Source organism: Euphorbia lathyris, chromosome 7 (genome assembly GCF_963576675.1).
Source record: "Euphorbia lathyris chromosome 7, ddEupLath1.1, whole genome shotgun sequence".
Taxonomy (NCBI): Eukaryota; Viridiplantae; Streptophyta; class Magnoliopsida; order Malpighiales; family Euphorbiaceae; genus Euphorbia; species Euphorbia lathyris.
The window spans coordinates 49,938,645-49,966,358 of NC_088916.1; the positions used below are offsets into that span (position 1 = coordinate 49,938,645).

General features: G+C 34.7%; 1 protein-coding gene across 3 annotated transcripts; it reads left to right on the forward strand.

The window, feature by feature from the left end:
• The first annotated feature begins 15,976 nt into the window (after positions 1–15,976).
• LOC136235818 (cold-regulated protein 27) lies at positions 15,977–20,906 on the forward strand. 3 transcript variants are annotated; one of them, XM_066025862.1, is made up of 5 exons: positions 15,977–16,211; positions 19,225–19,422; positions 19,567–19,843; positions 20,404–20,499; positions 20,597–20,906. In XM_066025862.1, the coding sequence occupies exons 1-5, from the start codon at positions 16,128–16,130 to the stop codon at positions 20,653–20,655; spliced, it is 714 nt and encodes a 237-aa protein (XP_065881934.1). In that variant the 5' UTR covers positions 15,977–16,127; the 3' UTR covers positions 20,656–20,906. The 3 variants fall into 3 exon arrangements, with proteins under 3 accessions (XP_065881934.1, XP_065881936.1, XP_065881935.1); XM_066025864.1 differs by having other exon boundaries at positions 15,978–16,211; positions 20,404–20,516; XM_066025863.1 differs by having other exon boundaries at positions 15,978–16,211; positions 20,404–20,906.
• The last annotated feature ends 6,808 nt before the right edge of the window (positions 20,907–27,714 follow it).

The following is a 27,714-nucleotide window of genomic DNA, read 5'->3' on the forward strand; positions in this document are numbered from 1 at the left end:
AATTATCTTATATAGAACATTGTAGAGGGAGATCGCACAAAAATCGCCCATAGTTTCTAGTTGCTCATTCTTGGGTATAAGCACAATACTTGTATTATTCAAACCCAACGGCAAAAAAACTAGTGGCAAAAAAATCCCTACAAACTTTGACAACGTCCACCCCCACCAACGACCAAAACGAATGGGAAAACTCTGGATTCATCCCATCTGGCCCCGAAGCCTTATCGGGATGCATACTAAACACGACCTTTTTACCTCATCAACAGACACCTCTTCCAATAGCTCTGTGTTTTGATCAATAAAGATACAAGGATGAATACAATCCAGAATTTCGACAGAGAAATTATTTGAAGATTGAAATAAAGAAGAGAAGTAATCCACCATCACATCTCCAAGAACACTATCCCAATTGCGCCACTCACCAGCTTTATCCTTAATCTTCTCTATCTTGTTTCTTTTCTTCCTACCAGTAGCAAAAGAATGGAAAACCTTGGTATTAGAATCCCCACCTCTAAGCCAATGGGCCTTTCCTTCTGCTTCCAATACATTTCTATAGCAGCAAGAAGATCAAAATACATGCTCTGTTTAGCGTAGAATTCTTCCACGCCATCAGCGTCTTTACGGGATCTCAAATTCGCCAGATTCTGCTTTACTTCCTTCAAATCATGGAAACTCTACCTAATATAATTATTGCCGCAATTCAAAAACGCCTTGCTACATTCTTCAATTTTAACCTGCAGCTCCGAGGTAGCAAACTCCAACCAAACATTTTCCATGATTTCACAACACATATGTTCACGAAGCCATAGATTCTCAAATCTAAACTTCTAGGTCAAATCTTTCTTGTATTTTGTTGTAAGGATAAAAGAAGAGGAAGATGATCGAACGAAGTAAGATTAAGAACACGAACCTAAGCTTGAGGAAAGAAACCCAGCCAATCAGTATTCACCATATCCCTATCCAACCTTTTCTCTACCCAACGATCGCTACCACACCCCCTCTCCCATGCGAAAGGGTGACATATGAAACCCAAATCCACAAGCTGATAGTCAGAAATTGCTTGTTGAAACCCTTTGAGAAGCCATTGCGGTTGAGGAACATTTCCCCTCTTTTCATGGTTCAAAATGATATCGTTATAGTCTCTCATATAGAATCAAAGGAGGTTAGAAGATGAAGACAACATCCTTAGCAGATTCCAAGAATCAACCCTCTTTAATCTTTCAGGGAAACCGTAGTAGCCTGTAAATCTCCATGTTTGATTCACACAAAGGTTTATCTCTGCATTAATAAAAGGGTAAATTCCAAAACAAACCCCTGTGGTTTTATGGATTTTAAAAAAAACTCATGTGGTTTGTTTTTACAAAAAAGGGACTGTGTTATACGCCGTTACCCGAAAAATGGAAAATGGCTTAACAGTGTTAAAAGTGATGACGTGGCAAAGGGTAAAATTGGAAAAACCAAATTTTTTTATTTTTCTTTCTCTCTCTCCCTTCTCTCTCCTTTTTCTTCCATGGTTATTCTTCTTCTTCTTCTTCTTCCTTCTTTCCTTCTTCTTCCATTCTTCTTCTTCTTTCTCCTCTTTGTTAAGCCCAAAATATACCTAAAATATCATTAATATTCACGTCAGTTTTGTTATGAAATCGTGCTATTTATATCTATTTAGAGTATTTTTACTTCCGAATATGATTCTTTGATGCAAGATATCTAAATATTTGGTAAAATCCAAATAGGAGCGAAAACGGATAAAAAAACGAAGGAAAAACCCTAAGTTACAAGCCGAAAATCAGCACACTGATACGTGGAGACGGGAATGGAGTCCGAATCTCGGCAGAGATTCTGGTGTCGCGACCGAGATGAATCTCGGTCGCGACACGCCTTTTTCATGCACTTGACCTGTTCGTTCTGAAGAATAAAAATTGCTCTCCTTATCTCGGCAGAGATTCTGGAATCTCGGTAGGATCAACAGCTTTTTCAACACCAAATTCACATGTTTTAATTCCAAGAAGCGCGTCTGTTCAGGTGGATAGAAACTAGGGGTGGGCACGGTTCGGTTAATCGGTCCATTAGGCAAAAAAATTAACCAAACCGTTATTAACGGTTTTTTAACCATCCAAATCGAAACCGGTCCATATCAATCGGTTAACCATACGACCGGTTAACCATCAATTTCGGTTAGGTTTTTCGGTTAACGATTTTTAACCAATTCTCACTGGTTAACCAAAAATCAACGGTTAACCATAATTTTTACCCAAACCTAAATTTTTAAACAATATTAAAATACACATAATTTCAAAAATTCAAACGAAACGAATTCATATAAACGTTCAGAATTCATACATAAGTACCGAACTAAAAATAGGGTTTTTGTTTTTTATTTTAAACAAAAATAATAAGACAGCATCAATTATATTATAATATAACTTATGTATATATTTTGATTTTGAACAAAACTAATAGTTTTGATTTTGAGCAAAAAAACTGATGCGTTTATTTTTGTATTTTTTTTAAGTACAGAACTAATATAACATATAATATATATAATATATTTAAATTAATCTATGTTAGTATAGTTACAACAATTATATATTATAATATAATTTATATGATATATTAATTTTTTAGATATATATTTATTAAACGGTTCGGTTAATCAGTAACCGCGGTTTTTGAACACCTTGAACCGAAACCGGTATTTGACTATTTTTTTAACCATTAAGAAAACCATCGGTTCGGTTAACCACTTTTTTCGGTTTGGATTACCGGTTTCCGGTTCGGTTACCGGTTTGACCGGTTTATTTGCCCACCCCTAATAGAAACGACTTTTCACAGCGGACACGACCCTTCAAACACAACTCTTCAACATCTATAAATAGAGAGTTGATTTCAGAGTTCAATGTTGGTTGATTAATTAAGATTAGAGAGCAGAATTTATGTAGAAACTCTGACTCAGAAAAGAGTCAAAGTTTAGATTTCATTTCTGTAAAAGCAATCTTGATGTACACAAATTGTTCTTAGATTTATTACAAATACAATAGCAATTAAGTTTAGATTAAGAATTGTTCGAAGACGAGTTTACATTTCGGTAGAAGACACATATTCAACGAGAAGATCAAGCAGCGGAGGTGACCCAGAGTCTGACAAACTCAAACGAAGTTTGAGGAAAGGATTGACAACCCGGAACTCAAAATTAGTTCGAATGCTTATCATGTTTTCTTTTCTCTATTAACTTGTATCGATTCACAAATTCTATAATAAAAGTTTACGTAATTCAATATATCTTTCTGTAGTTACTTTGATAATTTCTTCGAAGTAAGATTCTGGTGTTTTCATTAAAACGTATTTAATTCACATAGTTACAAGGAAACTTTGTTGAACACTTGAGAGAGTTTATATTTACGGATGATATGATCGTTAGGTCGGCTTATCGGAAATAAGTATCAATTTGATTAAGGTAGAAATCTACTCCGATCCAGAGAGATTTCTACGGTTCAAAGCCTTTTAATTGAAGGAATTTATCTTTTGTTACACACATAATCCTTACAAAGTTTAAGTTGATATCTTTGCTTATTGCAAACGAGTTTAACGCTTTTCTTACTTTAAACGTGAAAATTTTCTGTCTTGTAATCCAATCTCAAGACAGAATTGATTTCTAAATTTCTAACATAAATTTCTAATCTGATTCTTATTAATTAAATTCAATACAATCCAATTCAATTAAACGATTTTCTGTATTATAAACCTAAAACGTGAATCAAACTGAATTAAAATAAGTTTTCGTTAAAAAGCGTTCTCTGTGGGTTTGATATCTTTTTATTACTACAAGCAAAACCGTGCACTTGCGGAAATCGCTCAACACTCTTCCTCCTCCTTTCTTTTCTTCTTCCTCTCTCTCTTCTCTTCTTCTTCTTTTTTTCTTCTTTTTTTAAATTCTGATGAAACGGATTCTGGAAATTTCCAGAATCCGTTTCAGCCATCGCTGATTCTTCAACCGCCCGCAATTCTTCAACCGCCTCCACTTTTTCCTCCATTCTTTCTCCTTTAATTCCTTTACCGCCAATTCCGTTTTTAACTCCACCGCCGCCTCTAATTCCGTCGTTCCCTCCATTACCACCGCCTCCATTTTTTCCTCCATTCCTTCTCCTTTAACTCCATTCCCGCCATTCCCTTTCCCTCCATCTCCTCCTCGTGTACCTGCCATTCCCTTTTCCTTCTTTCTGTTCTTCTTTTTCCCTATAAAGATTATGATTCAGTATGTTTGTCAATAAGAATGAAAGAATAAGAAGAAGAAGAAGAGAGAAGAAGAAAAAGAAAAAGAGAGAAGAAGAAACTATTTTAATTATAATTCAGTATGTTTGTCAATAAGAATGAAAGAAGAAGAAGAAGAATCTATTTTAATTTTCTTTTTATTTTTTTTATTTTTTTTATTTCGGACCATTTTAACCTTTGCCACATCATCAAATTAACGGTGTTAAGTCATTTTCCGTTTTTCGGGTAACGGCGTATAATACGGTCCTTTTTTTTGTAAAAACAAACCACATGGTCTTTTTTTGAAATCCATAAAACCACATGGTTTTTTTTGGAATTTACCCTTAGTAAAATTGCGGAGTCACAAATTTATATTTGAGGGAGCTAAATTTTACCGTCTAATTGGGTTAATTTTTCAAAGTCCAGCCCATTAGGGGCTGTGCAAATATTTTTTAGCCTACAACGTGAACAGTGTAGACATATTTAGTATTCTATAAGTTCAACGCTAATTTTTTTTAAAAAAAATTGCACTTTTTTATTTTTAGTTTTTATTTTTATAAATCAAAATTTAATTTAGAAGTTAAGTTATTTAAGTCTAAAAAATAAAAGATTAATTTTTTTAATGGAAAAGAGATATAATAAAAATGAGTTAAAAGATGTTATAAAAATAAAGAGTCCATTGAAATTAATTAATAATAATAATAATTCTATAATTATTTGAAAAATAAAGTTCAAGTAAATAAAAACTTTATAAAATAAAGCAAAATGATTGAGGTTAATGGAATATGTACCCAAGACCTTTTGAATCAAAGCATTTATCTTAAACCATCTCATCTACTTCATAATATTGAAATAATACTCCATATAGTGTATATAAACTAGGGTAAATAATTTATTAGTTCCCTAGTTTTTACCTAACACACTGTTTAGTCCCTCTATTTTAAAAAACACATTATAAGGTCCCTAGCTTTTGCCAATATTAACCCTTTGGTCCTTTTGTCTAGTTTTTTTAGACTTGTAACCGTTATATTTTAGCATAAATAGACATATATAAAATAACAGAGTAGCATGATCAACTTGTATTGTACCGTGGTTGTCCTAAAAGCTAAGATATGTTCGGTTAAAAATCTAAAAAATAGATAAAAGGACCACAGAGTTAATATTGGTAAAAGATAGGGACCTTAAAATGTGTTTTTCAAAATAGGGGGACTAAACAGTGTGTTAGGTAAAAACTAGGGAACTAATAAATTATTTACCCTATAAACTAATATTAGAGTGCTATAAAAGACGAAACCACCGCTACTTAATAGTGGAGCCGGTGCCGGGGGGCTTCGCCCCTAACTGCATCTCATAATATATGCTATTTAGGTAGGGGAACATATGATTAAATCACCCTCCAACTTAAACATATGTTATCTAGTTTATAATTTTTAAGCCACTAAATTAAAATCATAAATAACTAACATTAAAAAAAAAATTCAAAACAATTAATTGTTGAAAAACAAATCACTTAGATTAAACATAACAAATCAATTGCTCATCATCTATCTAAAAAGAAAAAGAACAGTTGTTTTAACAAATATAATCAAGTTACAATGTTACATGTTTGACAAAAAAAAAGTATTGATACAAATAAATAAATAAATATTTGAGCCATCTAAATGAACATTATTGATAAAAGAATGTTTGATAATGGAGCTCTCGGAAGAAAAAAGAATAGTATATAAAAAAAATAAATGGGACGAGGGTGTCTCGATGTTAAGCTTAGAATTAGAAAGGTCAGAGGATGTTATATTTGTCAACTGAAAATATCTAACTCCTAAATCCCACCGTTCTAGGAGATTAAAAACTGAGCTTTTCTAATCTTGAATTAACCTTGAAATAACCTTCCCCCTTCACTTTAAAGTAAATTTCTATCCAAGCATAGTTAGATAGCTAACCTCCTTTATTTAACCTTGAAAAAACTCCATCCAAGCAAACTCCAAGGATAAGGTATAAAAATACTTCTAAGTTGACAGTTAAAAGTAATTGTATCCTTAACTAACATCATAAATAGTGCAACTTTTTCATAATGTGGATAAGTGGGGTCAATTTCAAATATCATTAAAAACACAAATATTATATTTTCGTGTTTTATACTAGTTGCATATTAATTTGTTAAACAAATTATGTCTTTTTTTTTTTTGTAATTTCAGAATAGATTTGGAGATAAAATACCTCTAAAATCAATGATATATTTGGATTTTTTTGTACAACATGTGTAGAATATTATATATTTTTAATTTTTTTCACATGTATGTATATGTCTATCATTTATTACTGATGGGTAATAACATGACATATATGTGCAGTGAAGATAACAAGATTCGTGACTAAAGAGAGGATTTCGATAATTATGTTTAAAATTGGCACAACTTGTCAATGTTATAGATAATTTTCACCATTTATGATGTTAGGGATCGACAAGCCACATGAGATAGGAATTTGTATAAGATACATTCACGAACAACCGGTCATGCCCTCCATGACTACTGTGTGTTCAACGCCAAAGAGAGGATCCTACTATGACTTGATTTAGGACTATGTATTTTACTTGGATTTGTTTTGTTGTACTATATATAAGTGTTCATGTATATGCCATATTAAGTACGTTGAAATAATATTGAGAATACTATTTATTTATATGGTATGAGAGCCATAGAAGATTTAAACACCAAATAGAGATTATGGCCACCCCAATGAAAAAATTCTTCTTCTTCTACCATGTTGACGAGTCTTAGTCAAGGGTATGGTTTGAATTTTATTTTTCATAACCAATTTATGTTATAATTTACTCCAAATATGTCTTATAGCTTGTCTTTCAACTATGGAAAACACAATTAGTGTTGCCCTTGAAATGACGTCGATTATACATTCAATTGATAACACAATTCCTCCTCCCTCTGATTGTGATGGTTTTATTTTATATGAGCAATAAGATCATCAGGTTTTCTCTTGGATATTCTAATCTGTTTTTTAATCAATCGTACCGCAACTCATTGGATCATCAACATTTCTACAAGCATGACAGAAGCTCCATGCTACCTTTTCTTAAGGGTCTAGACCTCCATATTCGGTTTTTGTGCAATAAGTTGCTTACTAGTCAATGTGATTTGATACAATTTTTGTTTATTTGCAAAAAAGTAAAATCTATTTTGATCAATTGACTGATTTACAACATCACTAATGATTTCTTTGATTACATTTTGGTTGGTTTGGGAGTATCCTTCTAACCGTTTGTTCGAATTTTGGAAGCTTATTTGGAGCCTATAAATAATGTGCTATTTGGATTGCTTCTCAGTGAAAAGAATCATTCAAACCGAGATGGAAAACTGAAAACCACTTGGTTACACCGTCTACACACTATGCAGGTAAAAAATCTAATAATCGAGGTCGTGGATGGGGGTAAAGTGAACCATGGTGGACAAATGTCTAACACTCAGTACTAGGTTTTCTCCAAATTGGAATTCTCAACAACTTTATACGCAACCTTTTGGTCAAGTTCGGGGAACTACGATTGTTATATTAGATATCAAAATTTTTACATGTTATAATTGCAAAAGGCGGATCACTTTGCACAAAATTGCACTTATCATACTTTCCTAAAAGACAACTATCTACTCTATCACCCTCAGTCTAATATTTTCACACATTAAGCTCAAAACCATCAACTTTGGAATATGGGTATTGGTATCAACCATCATTTAACATCGAACTTGGAAAATCTTGCTCTTCATTCTTAGTATCAAGGTATCGAGGAAGTTACAAATGGTAATGATTCTAAACTCCTTATTCATTCAGTTGGTTCCTCTAAATTTCCTCTCAATGGTAAAACTTTTGATTTTAGAGATGTTCTTTATATTTCTTTTGTTGCCAAAATTTAATTTATATACAATGGTTTCTGATTGAATTAGTTAGAAGTTTACCAAACTGTAGAGAAAAGAATGCATGTTCATCTAGACATAGAGAAGGAAGGTCAAACATGTTTCTTCAAATAAATGTCCCATACATAAATAAAGGTAGGGAAAGGTAAGGACAACTCGCACTATCTCACCATTTGTCTTTATTTCTTGAATAACACGAGGTCACTTCTCCATCAATATAAAAGGAAAGCCTATATGATCCCTTACTACTTTTAATAATATTTCTATTGAATTTTTCTACTAATTCTTTTATTATTAAGGATTTGGTAACAAAAGAAACACTCCTCAAGGGGTAGAGTAAGGATGGGCTCTACTATCTTCTAATGTTGTCTTTCGTTCCAATTCAAATATATTTGACAGCTTTAACAATATGAAATGCTCGTTTAAAGTATACATATGTTCTCTCAGTAAGGAAGTTAATTAATTCTAATATTATTATTTCATTTGATAACAAAATTCTCTCTCTCCATGACACAAGTTGCGTTAGCAAAATTCATAAATTAGCTTTTGTTCATTCTTTTTAAACTCCTACTCAACCTCTCAAATTAATTTGTTCTGATATATATGGTCCTACAAAAATTTGATCTCACTATGGATATTCATATTATATACTATTCTTTGATCATTATAGAAAATATTCATGGATTTATTTTCTAAAAAATTAATCAGAGGTATTTGATGTTTTGTGTGTTATCGATTAATGGTTGAGAAATTTTTTGGGCTTCCGATGAAGTCCTTTCAATCTGATTGAGGTGATGAATTTCGTGCTCTCATAATTTATCTTGCATATAATGGGATTGTACAACAATCACCGTGTTCCTATACCCTAGAGCAAAACGTTGTGTAGAATAGAAACACATACATATTATTGAAACTGCTTTAGCAATGCTTACCAGCTTCTTTTTGTCTTTTGTTTTTGATACAACCAATTATGTTAATAATTGGTTTCCTACTTCTACTCTTAACTTTTCTATTCCATATCATGTCTTACTTGGCTCAACTATTCACAATTAAGTGTTTTTAATAGTCTATGTTATCCATAGTTACTCATAAATTATCTCATTGTTTAGTTAAATGCATATTTTAAGATATAGGAAATTTAATAAATATTTTTCGTTATTTTAATCCCATTTCTTTGAAAATTACGTTTTATGGCATGTTATTTTTTATGAGTAGGATTTTTTCATTCGAAAAACTAAATAAAAAGGAATCTGATATCCATGATTCGCCGTCAATTATGCCTACACCAACCATCGCATTTCTAGAGCTTTTTTTCACCAACCTAGTTTGGACGACAGTCCATCGAGGGCATCTAAAAAATGACTATTTTCTCTGGGCTTCCGATGAAGTCCTTTCAATCTGATTGGGATGGTGAATTTTGTGCTCTCATAATTTATCTTGCATATAATGAGATTGTACAATGATCATAGTGTTCATATACCCTGGAGCAAAATGTTGTGCAAAACATAAACACATATATATTGTTGAAACTGGTTTTCAATGCCTACTATGCCCACATACCAACTTCCTTTCGTCTTTTGCTTTTAATACAACCGATTATGTTAATAATCTGTTGCCTACTTCTACTCTAATTTTTTTATTCTATATCATCTTTTACTTGGTCCTATTATTCCTAATTACGTGTTTTTAGTAGTCTATATTATCCATAATTACGTATGTATGCTCCTCATAAATTATATCATCATTCAGTCAAATGTATATTTGAAGATATAGGAAATTTAATAAAGATTTTCATTATTTGAATTCCATTTCTTTGAAAATTTATGTCTTACGCCATGTTATTTTTTATGAGTATGATTTTCTGTTCGAAAAACTAAATAAAAAGGAATCTGATATCCATGATGCATTGCCAATTCTACCTACACTGACCATTGTATTTCTAGTGTTTTTTTTGCCAACCTAGTCTGGACGACAATCCATCCAGGGCATCTAGAAAATGACTATGTCTAGTTCTACATCTAGTCGATCAGTGTATAATGTAGTCGTGCCATTTGGAAATTTGACCCATCCTTCCATCAATCCTGATTTGTCATATTGCTATACTCCAGTGAGTCTTCAACCTATCCCATTGGTAGAAGAATTTTGTGATGTTACACAAGCTATGCCCATTCAAATTGAACAAACCACCTCATCAGAGATCATCACATCTCCTATTATGAAGGGTTTACGACATCCTCTGAACACACATCATATGATTACTTGGGCAAAATTGGGCGTTTTTAAATCGAAATTGCTGAATGTGGCTGTTCCAAGGGATTATGTCACTTACTTATAGGCTTCCAATTAGATATATTTGCACCAACCGTGTTCTGAATTCTTGACATGCAGCCATAACATTATTTGAAATCTTGTTGGACGCTTCCTAGACATTCGAATTTAAATATCTCTTAAAAGCTCTGAGGATAACATTCACATGTTATCATATGGGTAATTTTGTTTCTAGGAGTTAATGTTAGGTGTATTTTTATACTTTATTCCATTTATCGAAATTCTTAATCAAATTAAAATTTATGTTTAACGTTTGTTATTATTGAATTAAAAAAGACAATATTGGAATAAAATAATATGATAAAATAAAATAAATTACCTACGAGTTAGTTCAGTTAGTAATGCAGATTGCGTTTGTGAAAAAGATCTCAGATTTATCTTTCATTAATTACGTTTGCAGTGAAGGGCAAGAATCATTAACTATGACTAAACTACTACCAAGATTATCTCAACGAAGATACCTGCAATTTAGAACAGACACACATATATAATTCGGTGGTTTTCACCCAGTGAATTAGGCTAGTCATTGATAAATATAAGCTTATTAGATCTAAACTTTAGGATGATTTTAATATCCACCTTAGGATTCTAATAAGCATAAATCTATCGGTGATCAATTGGTCAGTCACTTACGGTGAAAACCACCGTATATAAATTAGGTAAATAATTATAAGGTTCTTGTATTTTTACATAACATACTAGTAAATCCATTATGTTATTATAAGATTCTTAGACCCTGTTTGTTTGGGGGAAAATATTGTGTTCTGAAATTTTTTATTCATGAAAAATATTGTGCAGGAAAATAAAATATTTTCATGTGTTTGGCAACAACACTGGAAAATATTTTCCAACCACTAAATATAGATTTTCTGTATTTTTTATTTTCAATTGTATATATAAAACACAAAAAAGAGATTCACATGTATTAAGCACAAATTAAGCACAAAAAACACACATAAACTGTAAGGTGTGGTTTGGTTAACAGAATGGAATGGAACGAAATAGAATTGTTATTCCAAAAGAACAGAATAACAAAGAATGGAATAAAAATTTCTTAGGAATAACTATTCATATGTTTGATTGGTAGAATAAGATAGAATAAAATATATAATTTTTTATTCAAAAAAACAACATTACCCTCAAATCTATTACTATAAAGTGTACGTTTTCTCGTGTAAATTATTGTTATTGTGTTTTTTTTTTTTGCATTTTTTCTTCATTTTTTCATGTTTTCACGTTTATTTTTTCGGTTTTTTCCTTTTTTTTCGCGTTTTTAATTTTTCGCATTTTGTTACTTTTTCGTGTTATTCACGTTTTTTCATGCTTTTCATATTTTTGATGTTTTCGTGTTTTGCTTGCATTTTTCGCCTTTTCATGTTTATCGCGTTTTTCACGTATTGTCATGTTTTTGCGTTTTTGCATTTTTTGTGTTTTTCATATTTTTTCACGTTTTCGTGTTTTTTGTATTTTTCACGTTTTTATATATTTCGTGTTTTGTCACTTTTTCACGTTGTTCATGTTTTGTGCCTTTTCAAGTGTTTGCTCTCTTTTTTTGCGTTTTTGCGAGTTTGTTCGCCTTTTCATGTTTTTTGCGATTTTTTTTTCATATTCTCGTGTTTTGTAACGTTTTTACGTTATTCATGTTTCATATTTTTCGTATTTTTACATTTTTTTAACGTTTTCACCATTTTTCTCTAAACGCGTATATTTTGGGGAAAATGTTTTACATTTTTCAAAAGGGTAAAACATTTTCCCTTATTTCTTTCTTCTTTTTCCATTGACTTACTACTTATTTTCCTGCCTAAATAAACACTGAAAAATTGGGAAAATATTTTCGTGCAGAATATTTTCCCCCAAACAAACATGGCCTTAATCTTTATTTTAATCAACTCTTTAGTCCCTCCATTTATTTTTGTATATTTTTTTTTTGGGATGAAGGAAGGCACTACGCCCAGGAAAAAAAAAAGAAAGAGCAAAAATAAATCCTAATGTACAATCATTCTAGTCGTCCCTCGGCCTTGCCAATCTTCGAGTAGAATATGCTGGAGACCTGCAAGAGACGCACCACACTCGTGGTGATCCAGGACAAATGTGCCTATGAAGCTTGCCATCCAGTCAGCTGCCTGATTACCTTCCCTGAAAACATGCTTTAGCTGTACTTCCCAATTTCTATCTATGAGTCTCTGACATTCACGTATTATCCATCCCAATGGGTGGTGTACTCGTGTTTTGCAAAAGAAGGATAGTTGGTGATGAATCAAGCTCGACCTGTATTTGTCTGAAGCCCTTAGCCCAAGCCAAACAAAGCCCAAAGTATAAACCCCATAATTCTGCTAACAGCGCCGAACAAATTCCCAAATTGACTAGGAAGCCCCCTTTCCACTCGCTTGAGCTATCTCGGATTAGTCCCCCCCGCAGAGGCGGTTCCCGAATTTCCTTTGCTTGCTCCATCCGTATTCACTTTCACCCAACCTGAATCAGGTGGAGGCCACACAACCCACCTTGCTTCCTTCTGTTTAGTCATCTGAACCAACAGTCCCATTTTCGCCGCCACACACTCTCGGGCACAGAACTGAACATGATCCGCCAGCAGTTCTGGCACTCCCGCATCATTAAAAATCCTCCCATTCCGTGTCTTCCATAACCACCAAATTCCAATTGAAAACAAAGTAGGCCATTCAATCCCATTCATTCGATGGTTACAGTTGATATTTGCATCAAACCAGTCGATGAGACATAAAGAAAAAAAACGTATATGAAAATACAAAATTACTCCTAGTTAATGATATAAAGTTAAAAAAATATATATATTTTTAAATCAAAATATTTTTTAATGAAATTTATGTAGTATATATACGTGGTGCTTTCTATGCTTATTTTGTTTTTGACAAAGTAAGGTTTACTTTGTTTTTTCTACCATTAGATGAGTTTACTTTGTCAAAGTTCATCACCATCCAATAGTAGAAAAAACAAAGTAAGACTTACTTTGTCAAAAACAAAGTAAGCATAGCCTAACCCATATATACGTACACCAATATTTATATACTCATGTATTTTAAATATATAAAAAATAATGTTATTTGTTCTCTTAATCTTTTTTATACTTTAATAAAATATCTTTAAACTAACCTCAAATATTATTATGATTATTTTAAAAAAATTATATTTTTATTTATTTCATTCATAAAATAAAAAAAAAGTAATATTATTTTAATAATTTAAAAAAATCATTATTCTTTTAATGAATAAGTTTAAGTTATAACATTTAAAAAAAAAGTTTAACGTTATAAAATCAAAATATAGTTATATAAAAATTAATAAATATTACTTAACATTAGAGAAATTGTGATTATGCGAAGAAAAAAGAAAAAGACATAAAATAAAATATGTATTTTATTAGTAAAACATAGATTGAAGATTAATTTTCGTATTTCAAATCATCATCTTAAATATAAGAATTAATAGTTGATGAAAATAAAAATTTAGAGACTATATAAATTAAAAAAAAAATACAGGACTGATGACTGTGTTAGATACAAACATAAAATCTTATAATTGTTGATTATACCCTAAAATAAAATGTAATATTATAATTGTACTTTCCAAAATCGGTAGGAGTATTACATTCACTTAATTAATGAGAAAAGTGTTTTATAAAATAAGAACGAGAAAAGGTGAAAAAGAGTTTAATAAACAAAACATAATTATAAAGCAAATTATCGTGGCACCGACTTTCATTAAGTAAAGTAAAGATGTGCTTAGTCAACTTTGCATCATCTGGGAAGTGAGATTAGTGATTAGACATTACTACTATTTTGACTTGTAAATTTAAGATAAAAAAATTATATTACCGCAATAACATTTATTGTAAAAGAAAAAAAAAATTCCAAAAATATCATTAGCTCGTTTATTAATCTCTTAATTTCTTGATCATTTATTTAGATACATTAAATATTTCATCATTTATTTTTTTTCATTAAATCCTTTATGACCAAATTAATAAATTATGATCGAAATTCATCTCTGGTAGTTACTCGCCGAGCACAAATGGACTTGCTCGCCGAGCAAGGGTTTCAATAGAAAAATTTAATAAAAAATAACACGTGACATTGGTGTGGTTAACAGTGAAACGCGTTTTCTACACGGGTCAATATTTTAATCGAACATAGGAGCGTAAGAGGCTGTATGTGATGTTTTTGGAGAGTTGATGGGGTTGAGAGGTTGTCCCCTAAGTTGAGGGGGTCAAGTGAAAAAAAGTTACAAGTTTAGGGGGTTGGGTGCCTATTAAGCCTAATATCTAAGTACGTTATTAACTTAATCTGTATTGAAAATTATTAAAAAAATATTTTTTACGGTTTGAGTTAAAGTTTTTAAATTTTTTCTATATCTAAATTACACCTCCAAAACTGCTTTTAAACAGTGAAAAAATATAAATTTTGAATGCAGGTGTAACTAATAATAATCTGTTAACCAAATTTTATGTTCAGAAATCATTATTTTTTTTGTCATAAAGAGTTCAATGAGATAAAAAAGTACATGATCATAGTTTAATATATTTAAATAAAAGATCATATATCTAATGATATTTTTTACCAAAAAAACATGTAAATGAATATTACTGAATATAATAACAGATATTTTTTTACAATTCAGTTTTTAGATATTTTCTATAAATATCTTCCTAAAACAAAATTTTGCTATAAATATCTTTTTTCCCTAAGATCAACTTGAATGAATGGTTATGATTTGTAGACAGTTGGTTTTGGTTTTTCTTTTCTATATTTACATATTCGTTTTTTAGATTTAATGATATATCAGAAAATTAAAAAGAAATTTTTACAACCGAATAATTAAATATCAAAAAATAATATCTATGGATTTCATTTTTGGCATACTTTTACAAAGAAAAAAACTTATATGCCTCAAGAACTTTGTGATTTATTAATATAAAATTATTAATCGATAATTCTTTTTAATAATATATAACTTTTCAATATTGCTGACAGAAATAATATTCTAAATCAGAAAATAACTTTTAATAATTTGAAAAAATAAAAGGAAGTATGATTTTATCAGAAATTTAGTTTTAAATAATTTTAATTCTGAACTTTTTTTTATTTTAAGATCAGAGACATTTTCACAATACACTTTTATGTTTAATTAAAAAAATAGATTTCAGAGATTTTTGTGTTTAAATTTAAAATTCAGGGGCTGTGAGTATAGTTTATCCAAAAAAAAAAAAAAAAAAAAAAGACAAAAACCCAGAAGATAATAACAGCGGGCCATGGTGATAATAAAAGTGCAGCCACGTAACTTAATTTTAGTTCACAAGTCAAGACAATAGATATTTTCGACGCACACAAAAAGATGAGAAAATATCTACTTCTCCCCTCGGCGAAAGATCATTTCCATGTGACGTGGCCGTTGACACGTGTAAAAATCGGTGACAACTGTAACTTGTTTTTGTCCCCAACGCCACCTCCAATTCATCATCACATCATTTTGCCCTCTCTTCTCTTCACCTCTCCTCATCGAAGAAGAAGAAGAAGAAGCTCTTCTCATTCTCTCATTTTCCTGCCTTTCCTTTTGTAATCTGCAATTTCTTCCACTTAATTTACCATACACACACACATGGATGGTTTCAGAAGCAAAGCTCATGCCATTTCACAACCTTCCGTGTCTTCCAGTGCCGACTCTGCCCACTTTGCTCAACAGGTAGATAATTGGGGATTTTCTATAGATGAATTCTAAGGATATGATATGTATCTGGAGATTAACTTTGCTTTTCTTGTTTTATTCTCGTCATTCTTTATTCTTCAGATATTTTTTTGTTTATTGTTACTTTTGTTAAAGAGGAAGTGGACTTTGAATACTAGCAGGAGCGAATATTGATTCAGTAGTTGGGTTTTGATTATTTGTGGTGTTCGTCCTTTTGCTGTATTCATAGATCTGTAAATTTTCCGTCAAATTTGATTTTGTTTTTTTGACACAAATCATCCTTTTGGTTTGTTGATTCTGCAAGACTACCGCTGTTCCTTTTTGTTTCATTTCTTATTGACCAAAAAATCTCTTGTTTGTTTTTTCTGTTATATAAGATGTTGATAATGATGGTACTCCAAGATCTTGAATAGGGAGGAAATGAGGGGTTTTCTCAATTGCAGCATACGTATGATACTCTTCAAGTTCTGCTATGCAGAACTCTATATAAGCATTTTTCTGCAGGGCTGAGAATGGAAAGGAAGTAGCAAAGTCTGATGAATTAGTTTCACTGATGGGTATCACCATCACATAAAATGTGTATATCATCGAAACTGTAGGTGATTTAGTTGCATCTCGTTGCAGCCTGTTACCGTTGATGTTTGAGTAGGATATTCCATTACCTGAGCAAAAAAGGAGAATTTGACATTGGGTTACCATGTCTTAAATCATGCTCACTCCCAGAGAAGCGTCCTCTAGTGATCCACTTACCACAATGGGATGACCTAGGATTTCTCAGGCACACTATAATGGGTTTGATAAATGAGCCAGAAAATGCAAACTTATCCAAGGAATCCTAGTGGCATCGAGTATTGTATGCCTTCCTGTAATAATTCCTGACCTAGTCCTAGACTCCTAGCAGGGTATTGTCTATTAATATCTCACCCAGAGTATAATCAGACTAGGTTGAAGTAAATTATCTGGTCTTTATGAATGTTCAACCTATCTTCTAATACTTTTGTGGTCCATTATACAGGAATTGCAGCATGAATTGGGCCTATAAATTATAATCACTCAAACCTTCAGGATTAGCTACTTTAAGAATGATGGCCATAGCTGTTACGTTGGTATATCTGAGTAATCTGTCATTCCTAGAAGAATAGTGGATCCCAAAAACTTAGACAACCTTACTAACTTCTTTACCTGCAATATGCAATTATTATTGTATTATAAAAGAAATTATTATATCCACCGGCTCTAGGGGCTTTATCACTCTCCACACTAATTATGCTTGGCTTCTTTAACTTCATGGTCCATAATAAGACTGCAAAGATCCTTTTGAGCGACTTGATTTAACAAATTAAGTTGAGAACCTGAGATCATTCTCTCCTCTTTCTGTTATATCCCAAAAGTTGTTTATAAAAGACCAGAATAGCAGATATGATCTCAGTGGGTATCTGTTAGAATTCTACTGTTGGACTTATTTGAAGTTTTCCTACATTTGATGGAGTTATGAAAGATTCTGGTATTAGCAACATCCAAAATTCATCCATTGAATCACTTGTTTCCTATTGGGCCAGCTATCATCTTCTTATAAACATCTCTCTTCATCCAAAAGATTAAAATTTATTGGATACAGTTAGATTCTTTTAGCAGAGATTCTAAAAGCTCTTTACATATAGTAGCTTGCGTGGAGATATCTTGGAATACCAATTAAGGGTTGCTTGAGTAGTAAGGGCCTTAAGTCGCTTAAGCTAGAGATTTCGAGTTCGAGTCCTACTGTACCCATTAAACTTTAATTGGGAGAGAGGCCACCTAAAGGGTGCCTGAGCAACTTTGAGCCAATAATCGGACCTAATGACAAAATAATAAAAAAAATAAATAAATAAAGAAAAGAGATATCTTGAAAAACCTCTCTAGTGGTTCCTTAAAGCTGTCTTTGATTTTCTCCAATCTTTGAAGAACCTGAAGCACTGCAGATCCTGTTGCCTTAGTCCAGCCAAAACAGGTTTACTAGTACCCTATCAAGTTTCTCCATGGACCTGCCTTTATTTTCTGCCAAGTAACTGACCTTTTCTGATGGAACAACTAGTTGTCTCCTCTACTAGGATGACGTATTTTTTCTTGCTTTCCTTTTTCTTTTCTAAATATGCAGCTTAAGATATCAATCCTTTGCTATTACTTTCAGTTGACTGGATGTTTGCTCAATCATACAACTGACCACTGCCAATGTCATGTTGTAGTTAACCATCTATGTTTTTTATTGTCAAATGACATGTCACCTAGGGAGATTTTCTCATATTGAACAACAGGTTGTTCTTATTTTGTTTTTATATATGTCATGCTGCAAATATGTTATTGCTAGAAGTAAGATATGCATTAGCATCTAATCAAATTTAACAATGATGACCATTAAGTTACCAATTGCTTCCACTTATGATCATAGAACAGTGACCAAATAACTAATGATTGTAGAACGTTGGTCAGATATAATGAACTTCTTTTCACTATCCCAAAGAGTTGAAATCAAATAATTAAATGGACAACAGATTCCTGACATATATTTTCTTTGTTCATGGAGTTAAAGAATTATATAATTGAAGTTGAACTGCAATATTCTTTTTCATGGATATTGGTAATTTTCTTGAGCATATTTTCTAGATTTCCTTCCAATCCTCTTTTCCATGCCCTCTTTTTGTTGAGTTTGAGTTCAATAGAGAAGTGGTGAGGGGATTCAGAATCTGCAGTCAGCTTACAAGAATACTTCTCATCTCTGTTAGAGCAGTGTAGTCTGAGCTCATAATGGATCAAAACATTTGAGAAGCTGGACCAATTTTCACTTTGGTCCTTGAACCAGTCATAATTGTTTTAAGTTGATCTTTATCAAATCAAGATATGTATTTATTTATTTTTTCTTTTCTTTTTTGCTTATTACCAGTAATTCTTGAATATGAATCTCCTTTGTGATTTCATGAAGCAGAAAGAGCTTTTTGGAGTATTCTGATGACAAATTATAATTATAAACTATCAGGATTTGACGATGGAAGAATCTATGTGTACAGAATGGACAAATGAGAAACACAGTCTTTACCTTAAATCCATGGAAGCATCATTTGTGAACCAATTATATGATTCCATGGATCTTCTTGGTTTGCAAATGCCAAAAGAGATGTCAGATCGAAACATATCACAGCAAGGTCAATATAACACGTCAACTTCATCTGGCCAGGTTTGAAACAGAGCATTGATATTTTTTTAATTAAATACCCTTCTCTTTCTATATGAACTGCATCTGCATGCACGTGAATATATACACCTCATTGAAAATACTATCCTTTTAATTTCCGTATTTTTCATTTTAATTTTATTCTAGTTCAAGGTTCTCAGAGGCGGTAGCTGGAAGAGAGTAAATTTTCAAAAGCCAGACTCACAAGTAAATGTAAAGAATGAACCCCATGAGATTTTGACAAACCCTTGGATTCAACATTTCAAGCCTGCAAGAAAATCACAAGTTACTCCTCTCGAAAGTGATGCATCACTATGCCAAGCAACCAACTTGAGTGAGAAGACCTCAGCTTCCGGTGGGAGAGCAACATTTTCCAAACATTCTTATCCATCATATCATGATGACCTGGTTGACTGTAATACAGGTAATCTCAGTTTTCTTTATGTGCTTCCTTGAAGGTTTGATTTGGTTGGTATTCTTTTACATCTTCGCCGTTAATTTAATTTTTTCCTTTTTGTATATTCAAGGCATTATTATTAGCTTCCTTTCTTCCATCGTGTTTCAGTAGGTGTTTTAGATACATAATTGAGTTAAATAGTTTATCCATATGTGAGGGAGAAAGCTACAAATCATACATAAAATCAAAAATCAATTTGACCAGTTCATTTTTAGATGAGCCCGAAGTCACGAGACTAGTTTCTAGTGCAACGAGTATGAGAAAGTCCACCATTTCAAAAGAAAACTCCAGTTTGGCATCGACTGCAGAAATTTCAAACAGAATCAGTGTTTAGATTGCTTCATTACTTGGAAAACATATTTTATGGTTTGTTTGACTCCCCAACATGCCTATGCATGATAATTAGGCCGTCTAGGATACGGTTCAAGAACTAATGCTCTGATAGTAAAGTAGAAGAATGTATCATTAATACTTTGGATCATCTTTATTATGACTGGAAAATGACTTAACAATTGTTGGTCTTGCAGAGGTGTCAGATCAGAATTTTGTGGATGAAGATATTAAAACAGAAAAGAAAAGGAGTATATGTAGCTCAAAGAGGTTGAAGATTAGGAAAAATGCAGGTACAAGTAATGAGCAGGTAAGTTGCAGTTCTGGATGCAATTGAATTAATGTGATTTCAGTGCTCTAGTCTGAGATCATGTTTTGGAGATCTTACAGGTTGTGCCGTAAGGCAGAGTGCGGATGACAAGATATATCACAACAAAAAAGAGAAGTAAATTTCCAGAGCTCCATAAAAGTGTGGCTTATGTGGGTGGTTCTGTTCCTTTAACAATTAACTTATATTAGTGTTCCTATGGTAGCCAGAATTGTAGTAGCCTTTGTTCATATGATTTTGAGCAATTGAGGAATGTTTTATTTCGTGGTGGTTATTGATGGTTTTCTTTGGGTGTACATGCGCTTGTCCGGCCGGACCCATATATTTATATGCTGATTTTGTTTAGTTAGAGAAGCATATTATTTTCCTTCATATCTCCAATCTTTCTTTATTATTACCATATTATTATCCCAAAATTTATGTTGATTCATTGACTGAACTGAAAGGCTTTCTGATGTATTTGGAGCTTCCACGATCGAAACACCCTAGACTTTTCTGTAACAAATTGGATTCTTCCGTAATTATTATTGATAACAAAGTGTCTATTTATACATGAATACAGTTTGAGTTGTGTTCAATGACTAGTTTAAGATACAAGTCTAGATATGAGGAACTAACTATAAGATGCAATGTTATCTGTTTAATATATTCTCTAATACACCCCCTTAGTCGAGGGGTTCGGAGGCCGAACATTGAGACTAGTCCTGAAGTCTTCAAACAACGGTGACGGCAGACCTTTGGTGAAGATGTCAGCAATCTGATATCGAGATGGGACGTGTAGAACCCGGACTTCACCTTTTGCCACTTTTTCCCTAACAAAGTGAATGTCCACCTCGACATGTTTGGTGCGATGGTGCTGAACATGATTGCCACTGAGGTATACTGCGCTGACGTTGTCACAGTAAACTAAGGTGGATTTTGCAATTGGACAGCCAAGTTCCAGAAGGAGGTTACGGATCCAGCATGTTTCAGAAACTACATTTGCAACACCACGATATTCAGCTTCAGCACTTGATCTCGACAGTGTAGGCTGACGTTTGGCGGACCAGGAAATGAGACTGTCGCCGAGGAAGACAGTAGCCGGAGGTGGAGCGACGAGTGTCGGGACAGCCAGCCCAATCAGTATCTGTGTATGACGTCAATTGAGTGGGTGAGGAGGCTAACAGACTGAGACCAAGATCCAGAGTACCGTGCACATACCGTAGAATACGCTTAAGGGCAGCCATGTGTGAAGTTTTTGGATCGTGCATAAATAAGCAAATCTGTTGTACTGCATAGGATATATCTGGTCTTGTAAGAGTAAGGTACTGAAGGGCCCCGGCAAGTCTCCTGTATTCCGTGGGGTCGTGGTAAGTGGAGCTGGAGGAAGCGCTAAGCTTCTGTTTGGTGTCGACAGGAGTATTAGCTGCGTTACAGGAGCCAAGGCCAGCCTTCTCAATGATTTCTGATGCATATTTCTTTTGGGATAGAAAAATTGAGCCGGGGGAGCGAGTCACTGAAATTCCCAAGAAATAATGCAATGGACCCAAGTCCTTCATTGCAAATTCAGAGTTCAATTGAGATAAAATAGATGTCTGTAGCCTGTCGGACGAGGTGACGAGAACTATGTCATCGACGTACAGGAGGATGTAAGCTGTATCCAGGCCTTGTCTGTAAACAAATAGAGAGTTGTCTGAGATGCTGTTGGTAAATCCCACCTTGATTACAAAATTGGCAAATCGCTGATACCAGGCTCGAGGAGCCTACTTAAGGCCGTAAAGTGATTTGCGGAGCAGATAGACATGATCGGGAAATTGAGCATCTCGGAAGCCCAATGGTTGGTGCATGTATACAGTTTCATTCAGATCGCCGTGTAAGAAGGCGTTTTTGACATCTAATTGCCGAATATTCCAATTTCTGGACAAGGCTATACTGAGAACTGCTCTAATTGTTGCTGGTTTAACCACAGGACTGAAGGTTTCACCACAATCCACTCCAGCTAATTGACCGGAACCATTGCCAACCAATCTGGCTTTGTACCGCTCAAAGGAGCCATCTGCATTTGTTTTGTTCCTGAAAATCCACCAACTACGAATAACATTAGCATTTTGAGGACGGGGTACGAGTACCCACGTCTTATTTTGAATTAAAGCCTCAAATTCATCAGTCATGGCCTGTGTCCAGTTTGGATCACTTAATGCAAGGATCGGTGACTTTGGTATGGGAGAAATTATGGGTGCAGTAGAGGCTGATAAATTTAGCATACGACGGGGTTTTCGGATGCCGTGTTGAGCTCGTGTGACCATGTTATGTAATGTGGGATGTGGGCTGATCTGATGTTTCTGTAGTGAATTGGCTGGGAGAATTATTAGTGCTAATGATTGGTGGGGGGATGATGGGGATTGAGAACGATGAGACAAGGAGCGACTCGAGGGAAGACTCGATTGGGAATGTGACGAGGAGACAGACGCGGGAGACGACGACACTGACACTGAAGACTGAAGCGACGATGCTGCTGCGGAGGACGCAGACGACGACGCAGACGCGGGAGACAAATGCGACGGGACTGACGCTGGTGACGCCGGAGAGGCGGAAGGCACAGATGGTGAAGGAGACGTGGACTCGATGAACGGAAGGGGCGAGTGAGGTGCAATGTGGGAACTGTCTAGGCGATCCGTGGGAAGCAGGCCACCTTCGACATCCGCGATGGTTTTAGAATTTGAGTTAGGTGACGGGATTGTTGACGAACAGGGAAATTTGGATTCATCAAATACAACGTGCCTGGAGATTATAATTTTGTTATTTGAGAGATCTAGACATTTGTACCCGCGATGATTGGATGGGTAACCGAGGAACATGCAAGGCCGCGAACGAGCCTCTAACTTATGACGTGACACGGAAGGAATTAAAGGAAAGCAAAGACACCCAAAAATGCGTAAATGAGTATAGGTTGGGTCTGTCTGATATAGAATTTTTGTGGGAGAGTGGTAGCCGAGAATTTTGTGGGGATATATGTTTAACAGGTAAGTTGCCAGTTCAAGGGCATGATGCCAAAATTTAAACGGGACTGATGCGTGATTCATGACAGTGCGAATTATGTTATTTACTGTGCGTATTGTTCGCTCAGATTTACCATTTTGGGAGGAATTATAGGGACATGAGAATCGGAATTGCATTCCGTGAGTGGAAGAAAATTGACGAAACGAATTATTATTGAATTCACCCTCATTATCACATTGAAAAACTTTAATGTCGCGTTCAAATTGTGCGCGAATGAGTGAACGGAAAGCAAGAAACACGTTAAAAACTTGTGATTTATGAGCTAGTGGAAATGTCCAAAGAAAATTTGTGTAGTTATCAAGAAATAAGACATAGTAACGGTGACCACTTGAGCTTAAAATTGGGGATGTCCAAATGTCACTATGAATTAAATCAAATGGCATACATGCAGAATTATAGGAGGATTGAAAAGGCAATTTGACTTGTTTTCCATTGATGCAAGACGGACAAACCGAAACATTCGGAACTTTATTACATGAAAGCAAATTTTTATTGAAAAGGGCATTCAAAACAGGAAGCCCTGGATGTCCTAGACGACCATGCCAGACATCAGACGACAAAGCAGTAAAAACGGAAGCTGACGACGGTGGCGGAAGGGAGCTAGACGCGACTGGATAAAGATCCCCGCTACTGTTACATCTCATGATATTGGTACCCGTCTGTAAATCCTTCACAGAAAAACCCAAAGGATCAAATTCAACAGAGACTCGGTTATCTTTAGTAAATTGACGAACAAAGATTAGATTTTTTATAAGATTAGGAGCATGCAACACATTATTTAGTCTCAAGGCTTGGGTTTCAGTGTTCAACAATGCAGTGCCAGATCCACAAACAGGAATACAGTGACCATTACCAACAATAATACGTTCATTGAGGCTTGAATTAAAATAAGAGGTGAGTGTACCTTGGTGAGCTGTCATATGTGAGGTGGCTCCGGTGTCCATGTGCCATAGCCTCTGCAATGTCGGTTGGAGCATAAGATGGACCGATCATATTCAAGTGAGCCTGCTGCGTTTGTGGACGGGGACCCAAAATGCCGGATTGCTGCTGTGGGCGGCCCTGATTCGCCCAGTTATTGGATGGGAACGGACAAGGAGGTGCTGCCCATGGCTGTTGCGGCCCCCATGGCATGGAGTAACCCCACGGCTGAGAGTACCCGCCGCGAGAGGAGGAGCCGGGATACCGCTGATTCCCGCAGTAATTATTTCTGCCGCGGTAATGATGGCGACCGACGTGCCTGCCGCCGCGGTTGTACTGGTTAGGGCGATTAATGGTCGAATGGCCACGTGGGGACTGTGTCGGGGTATGGTCGGCGGTGGCAGCAGTGAGAGCGACGGTGTCCTGTGGTGGGGCGGTCTTCCGGGCACGAGCCGTTTCCTCTAGGATAAGCATGGAGCGGGCTTTCTGAAATGAGGGAAGAGGATCGCCATGTCTGATTTGGGTACCCACAGTATCATAAGCATCAGACAGTCCAGAAATAAGTTGGAGGACCATTTGATCATTTGTCACAGGACAGTCTACACTTGACAGTTGATCAGATAGGGACTTGAGGTTTTGGCAGTATGAGGAGATGTCGGAGAAGTTGTCGAGTTTGATTTTGGAGAACTCCTGTTGAAGGAATAGAGCCCGAGAATGCTTGTTGTCAGAGAAAATTTCTTGTAGATGGGTCCAGGCTTGAGCCGCAGTGGAGTCAGATTCAATGATTGTGTGTAAGAGGTCAATTGAAATGGTGCTATAGATCCATTGTAGGACCACAACATCAATACGGGACTAGAGATCAGGATTGGATTGGTGGAAGGCAGTAGGAGTGGGAGGAGGGATAATGTGATCAAGGACTTGGAAAGCTTTGGCGTGGAGTTTGAATAGGGCGGACCAGGCGGGATAGTGACCTTTTTCGATGTCAAGGGTTATTTTGATGAATGTAGAGATGTTGGATACGGTAAGGGAGGGGTGGGTTGTTACTGTGGTTTCGGAATTGTTGGTGTGGGAATTGACAATGTTTATGTTGGTTGGACCGGTGGAGGAATTGTTGGAGTTGTTAGATGTGTTTGTCATGGTGGCTGTTGTTGGAGTCGATCGGTGTAAAGTATGCAGGGGAAGGATCGGTTTTTAATTTCACGATGAAGAGAGGGAGGAGGACAGTGTTTTAGGGTAATCGGAAATCGGTGTTTTAGGGTTGATGGGTGGCGGCGGCAATGGCAGCCGCGGCGGAGGTGGTGGCTGGGTAAGATTGAAGAAGATGGAATTAGGGTTGGAGAAAAAAAATAAGTTTAGCTCTGATACCATGTAACAAATTGGATTCTTCCGTAATTGTTATTGATAACAAAGTGTCTATTTATACATGAATACAGTTTGAGTTGTGTTCAATGACTAGTCTAAAATACAGGCCTAGATATGAGGAACTAACTATAAGATGCAAGGTTATCTGTTTAATATATTCTCTAATATTTTCCTTGAAGTTTGGGTATGCAACAATTCAAATTAAGGTAAGGGTCAAAATGACTCGTAATGTTTGATCCATTTAGCCAAAATATCAATTCAATCCTCAAGTTGTTTATTTATTTGACTGATGTTTGGGCGTCATATTTTGAATTGATATGCTTAATTCCAACAATTGGATAAGTTTCGTACTCGGCCTTTTCTGTTGAGTCTCCGCCCGCCCCACTAATTGAATAGACATAAAATTAATAAATTATCTAGAAACTCCTTACTCATTTTTAAGTTCCTCTATCTAGAGATTTGTCTATTTCATCTTTATCACGTAATCATTTCCTTTCAAAAAAACTGTTAATTTTTAGCCACGCCTGATGACATATTGAAATTCAAATTACTTCTAGTTTATTTTAATTTGTTAGTAAAAACCCCGCAGCGGAACGAAATATTTAATTTGGGTAAATAAATTGACAACAAAATAAAAAAAGAACAATAAAGTAAATGACACAAGGATTTACGTGGTTCGGCGGTGTGCCTACTACACGGGCGAAGGAGACCGAAAATTATTCCACTGGAGAGACAAAAATGGTACAAAAGAATGGAGAAAATAACACTCAAAACCCTTAACCCCAATACACCCAAAACCTCACAATTCTCTCTTGGAGAATATTACTCAAACTAGCAATCTAATATTAATTGCTTGGATGCCCAAAACCTATGCCAATGCATGGCATTTATAGGCAAATTTTGGAGTGTAAATACAAAGAAAAAATAATGTGTGAACAAAGGGAAAGAAAAGGGATAAATGTGAACTTTGACAAATTTAATTGGTGTTCAAAGTTCAACATGGTTTGAATTGAAATTCAAAGTATTCATACTAATTTCAAAGCATTCATACAAATCTCCACCTTGATTTGAAATTTCACCAAAAGTCTTCCTTCACCGTAATGCCCTTCCGGGCTAGCTCACTTATTGCTAATACCAATCAAGTTCAAGCAATGCTTGAACTTAGTCGTTGGAAGAGGCTTCGTCATCATGTCGGCTGGATTATCTGCAGTACCAATTTTACTAACTGTAATATTTCCTTCAGAAATAACATCTCGAATAAAATGGTACTTCACATCAATGTGTTTCGTTCTTTCATGAAACATCCGATCCTTCGTCGAATATATAGCACTCTGGCTATCACAGTGAACGAAAATCTTCTGCAAATTTGAACTGAGCTCACCAACCAAGCCTCGTAGCCAAATAGCTTCTTTTACAGCTTCAACTACAGCCATATATTCTGCTTCTGTAGTGGACAATGCAACTGTAGGCTGTAAAGTAGCTTTCCAACTAATGGCACTGCTACTAAGAGTAAACACATAACCTGTAATGGATCTTCTTCTGTCAAGATCACCTGCATAGTCTGAATCAACATAACATGCCACCATGTTCTCACTCCTTCCAAATTTTAAACAAGCATTAGTAGTACCCTTAAATATCTCAGAATCCATTTCACAGCATTCCAATGATCTTTACCAGGATTGGACATATATCTACTGACTACACTGACTGCATGTGAAATTTCAGGACGAGTACAAACCATTGCGTACATGATACTACCAACCGCACTAGAGTAAGGTACATGTGACATATATTCAATATCCATTTTGGACTATGGACACATATCAGCAGAAAGTCTGAAATGAGCAGCAAGTGGGGTACT

What these genes read in the sequence shown, in the direction of transcription:
- LOC136235818 (XM_066025862.1), top strand. Translation starts at nt 16,128, where the DNA reads ATGGATGGTTTCAGAAGCAAAGCTCATGCCATTTCACAACCTTCCGTG. An exon ending in CGTCAACTTCATCTGGCCAG is followed by an intron (nt 19,423 to 19,566) that starts GTTTGAAACAGA and finishes ATTTTATTCTAG; the next exon opens with TTCAAGGTTCTCAGAGGCGG. An exon ending in CCTGGTTGACTGTAATACAG is followed by an intron (nt 19,844 to 20,403) that starts GTAATCTCAGTT and finishes TTGGTCTTGCAG; the next exon opens with AGGTGTCAGATCAGAATTTT.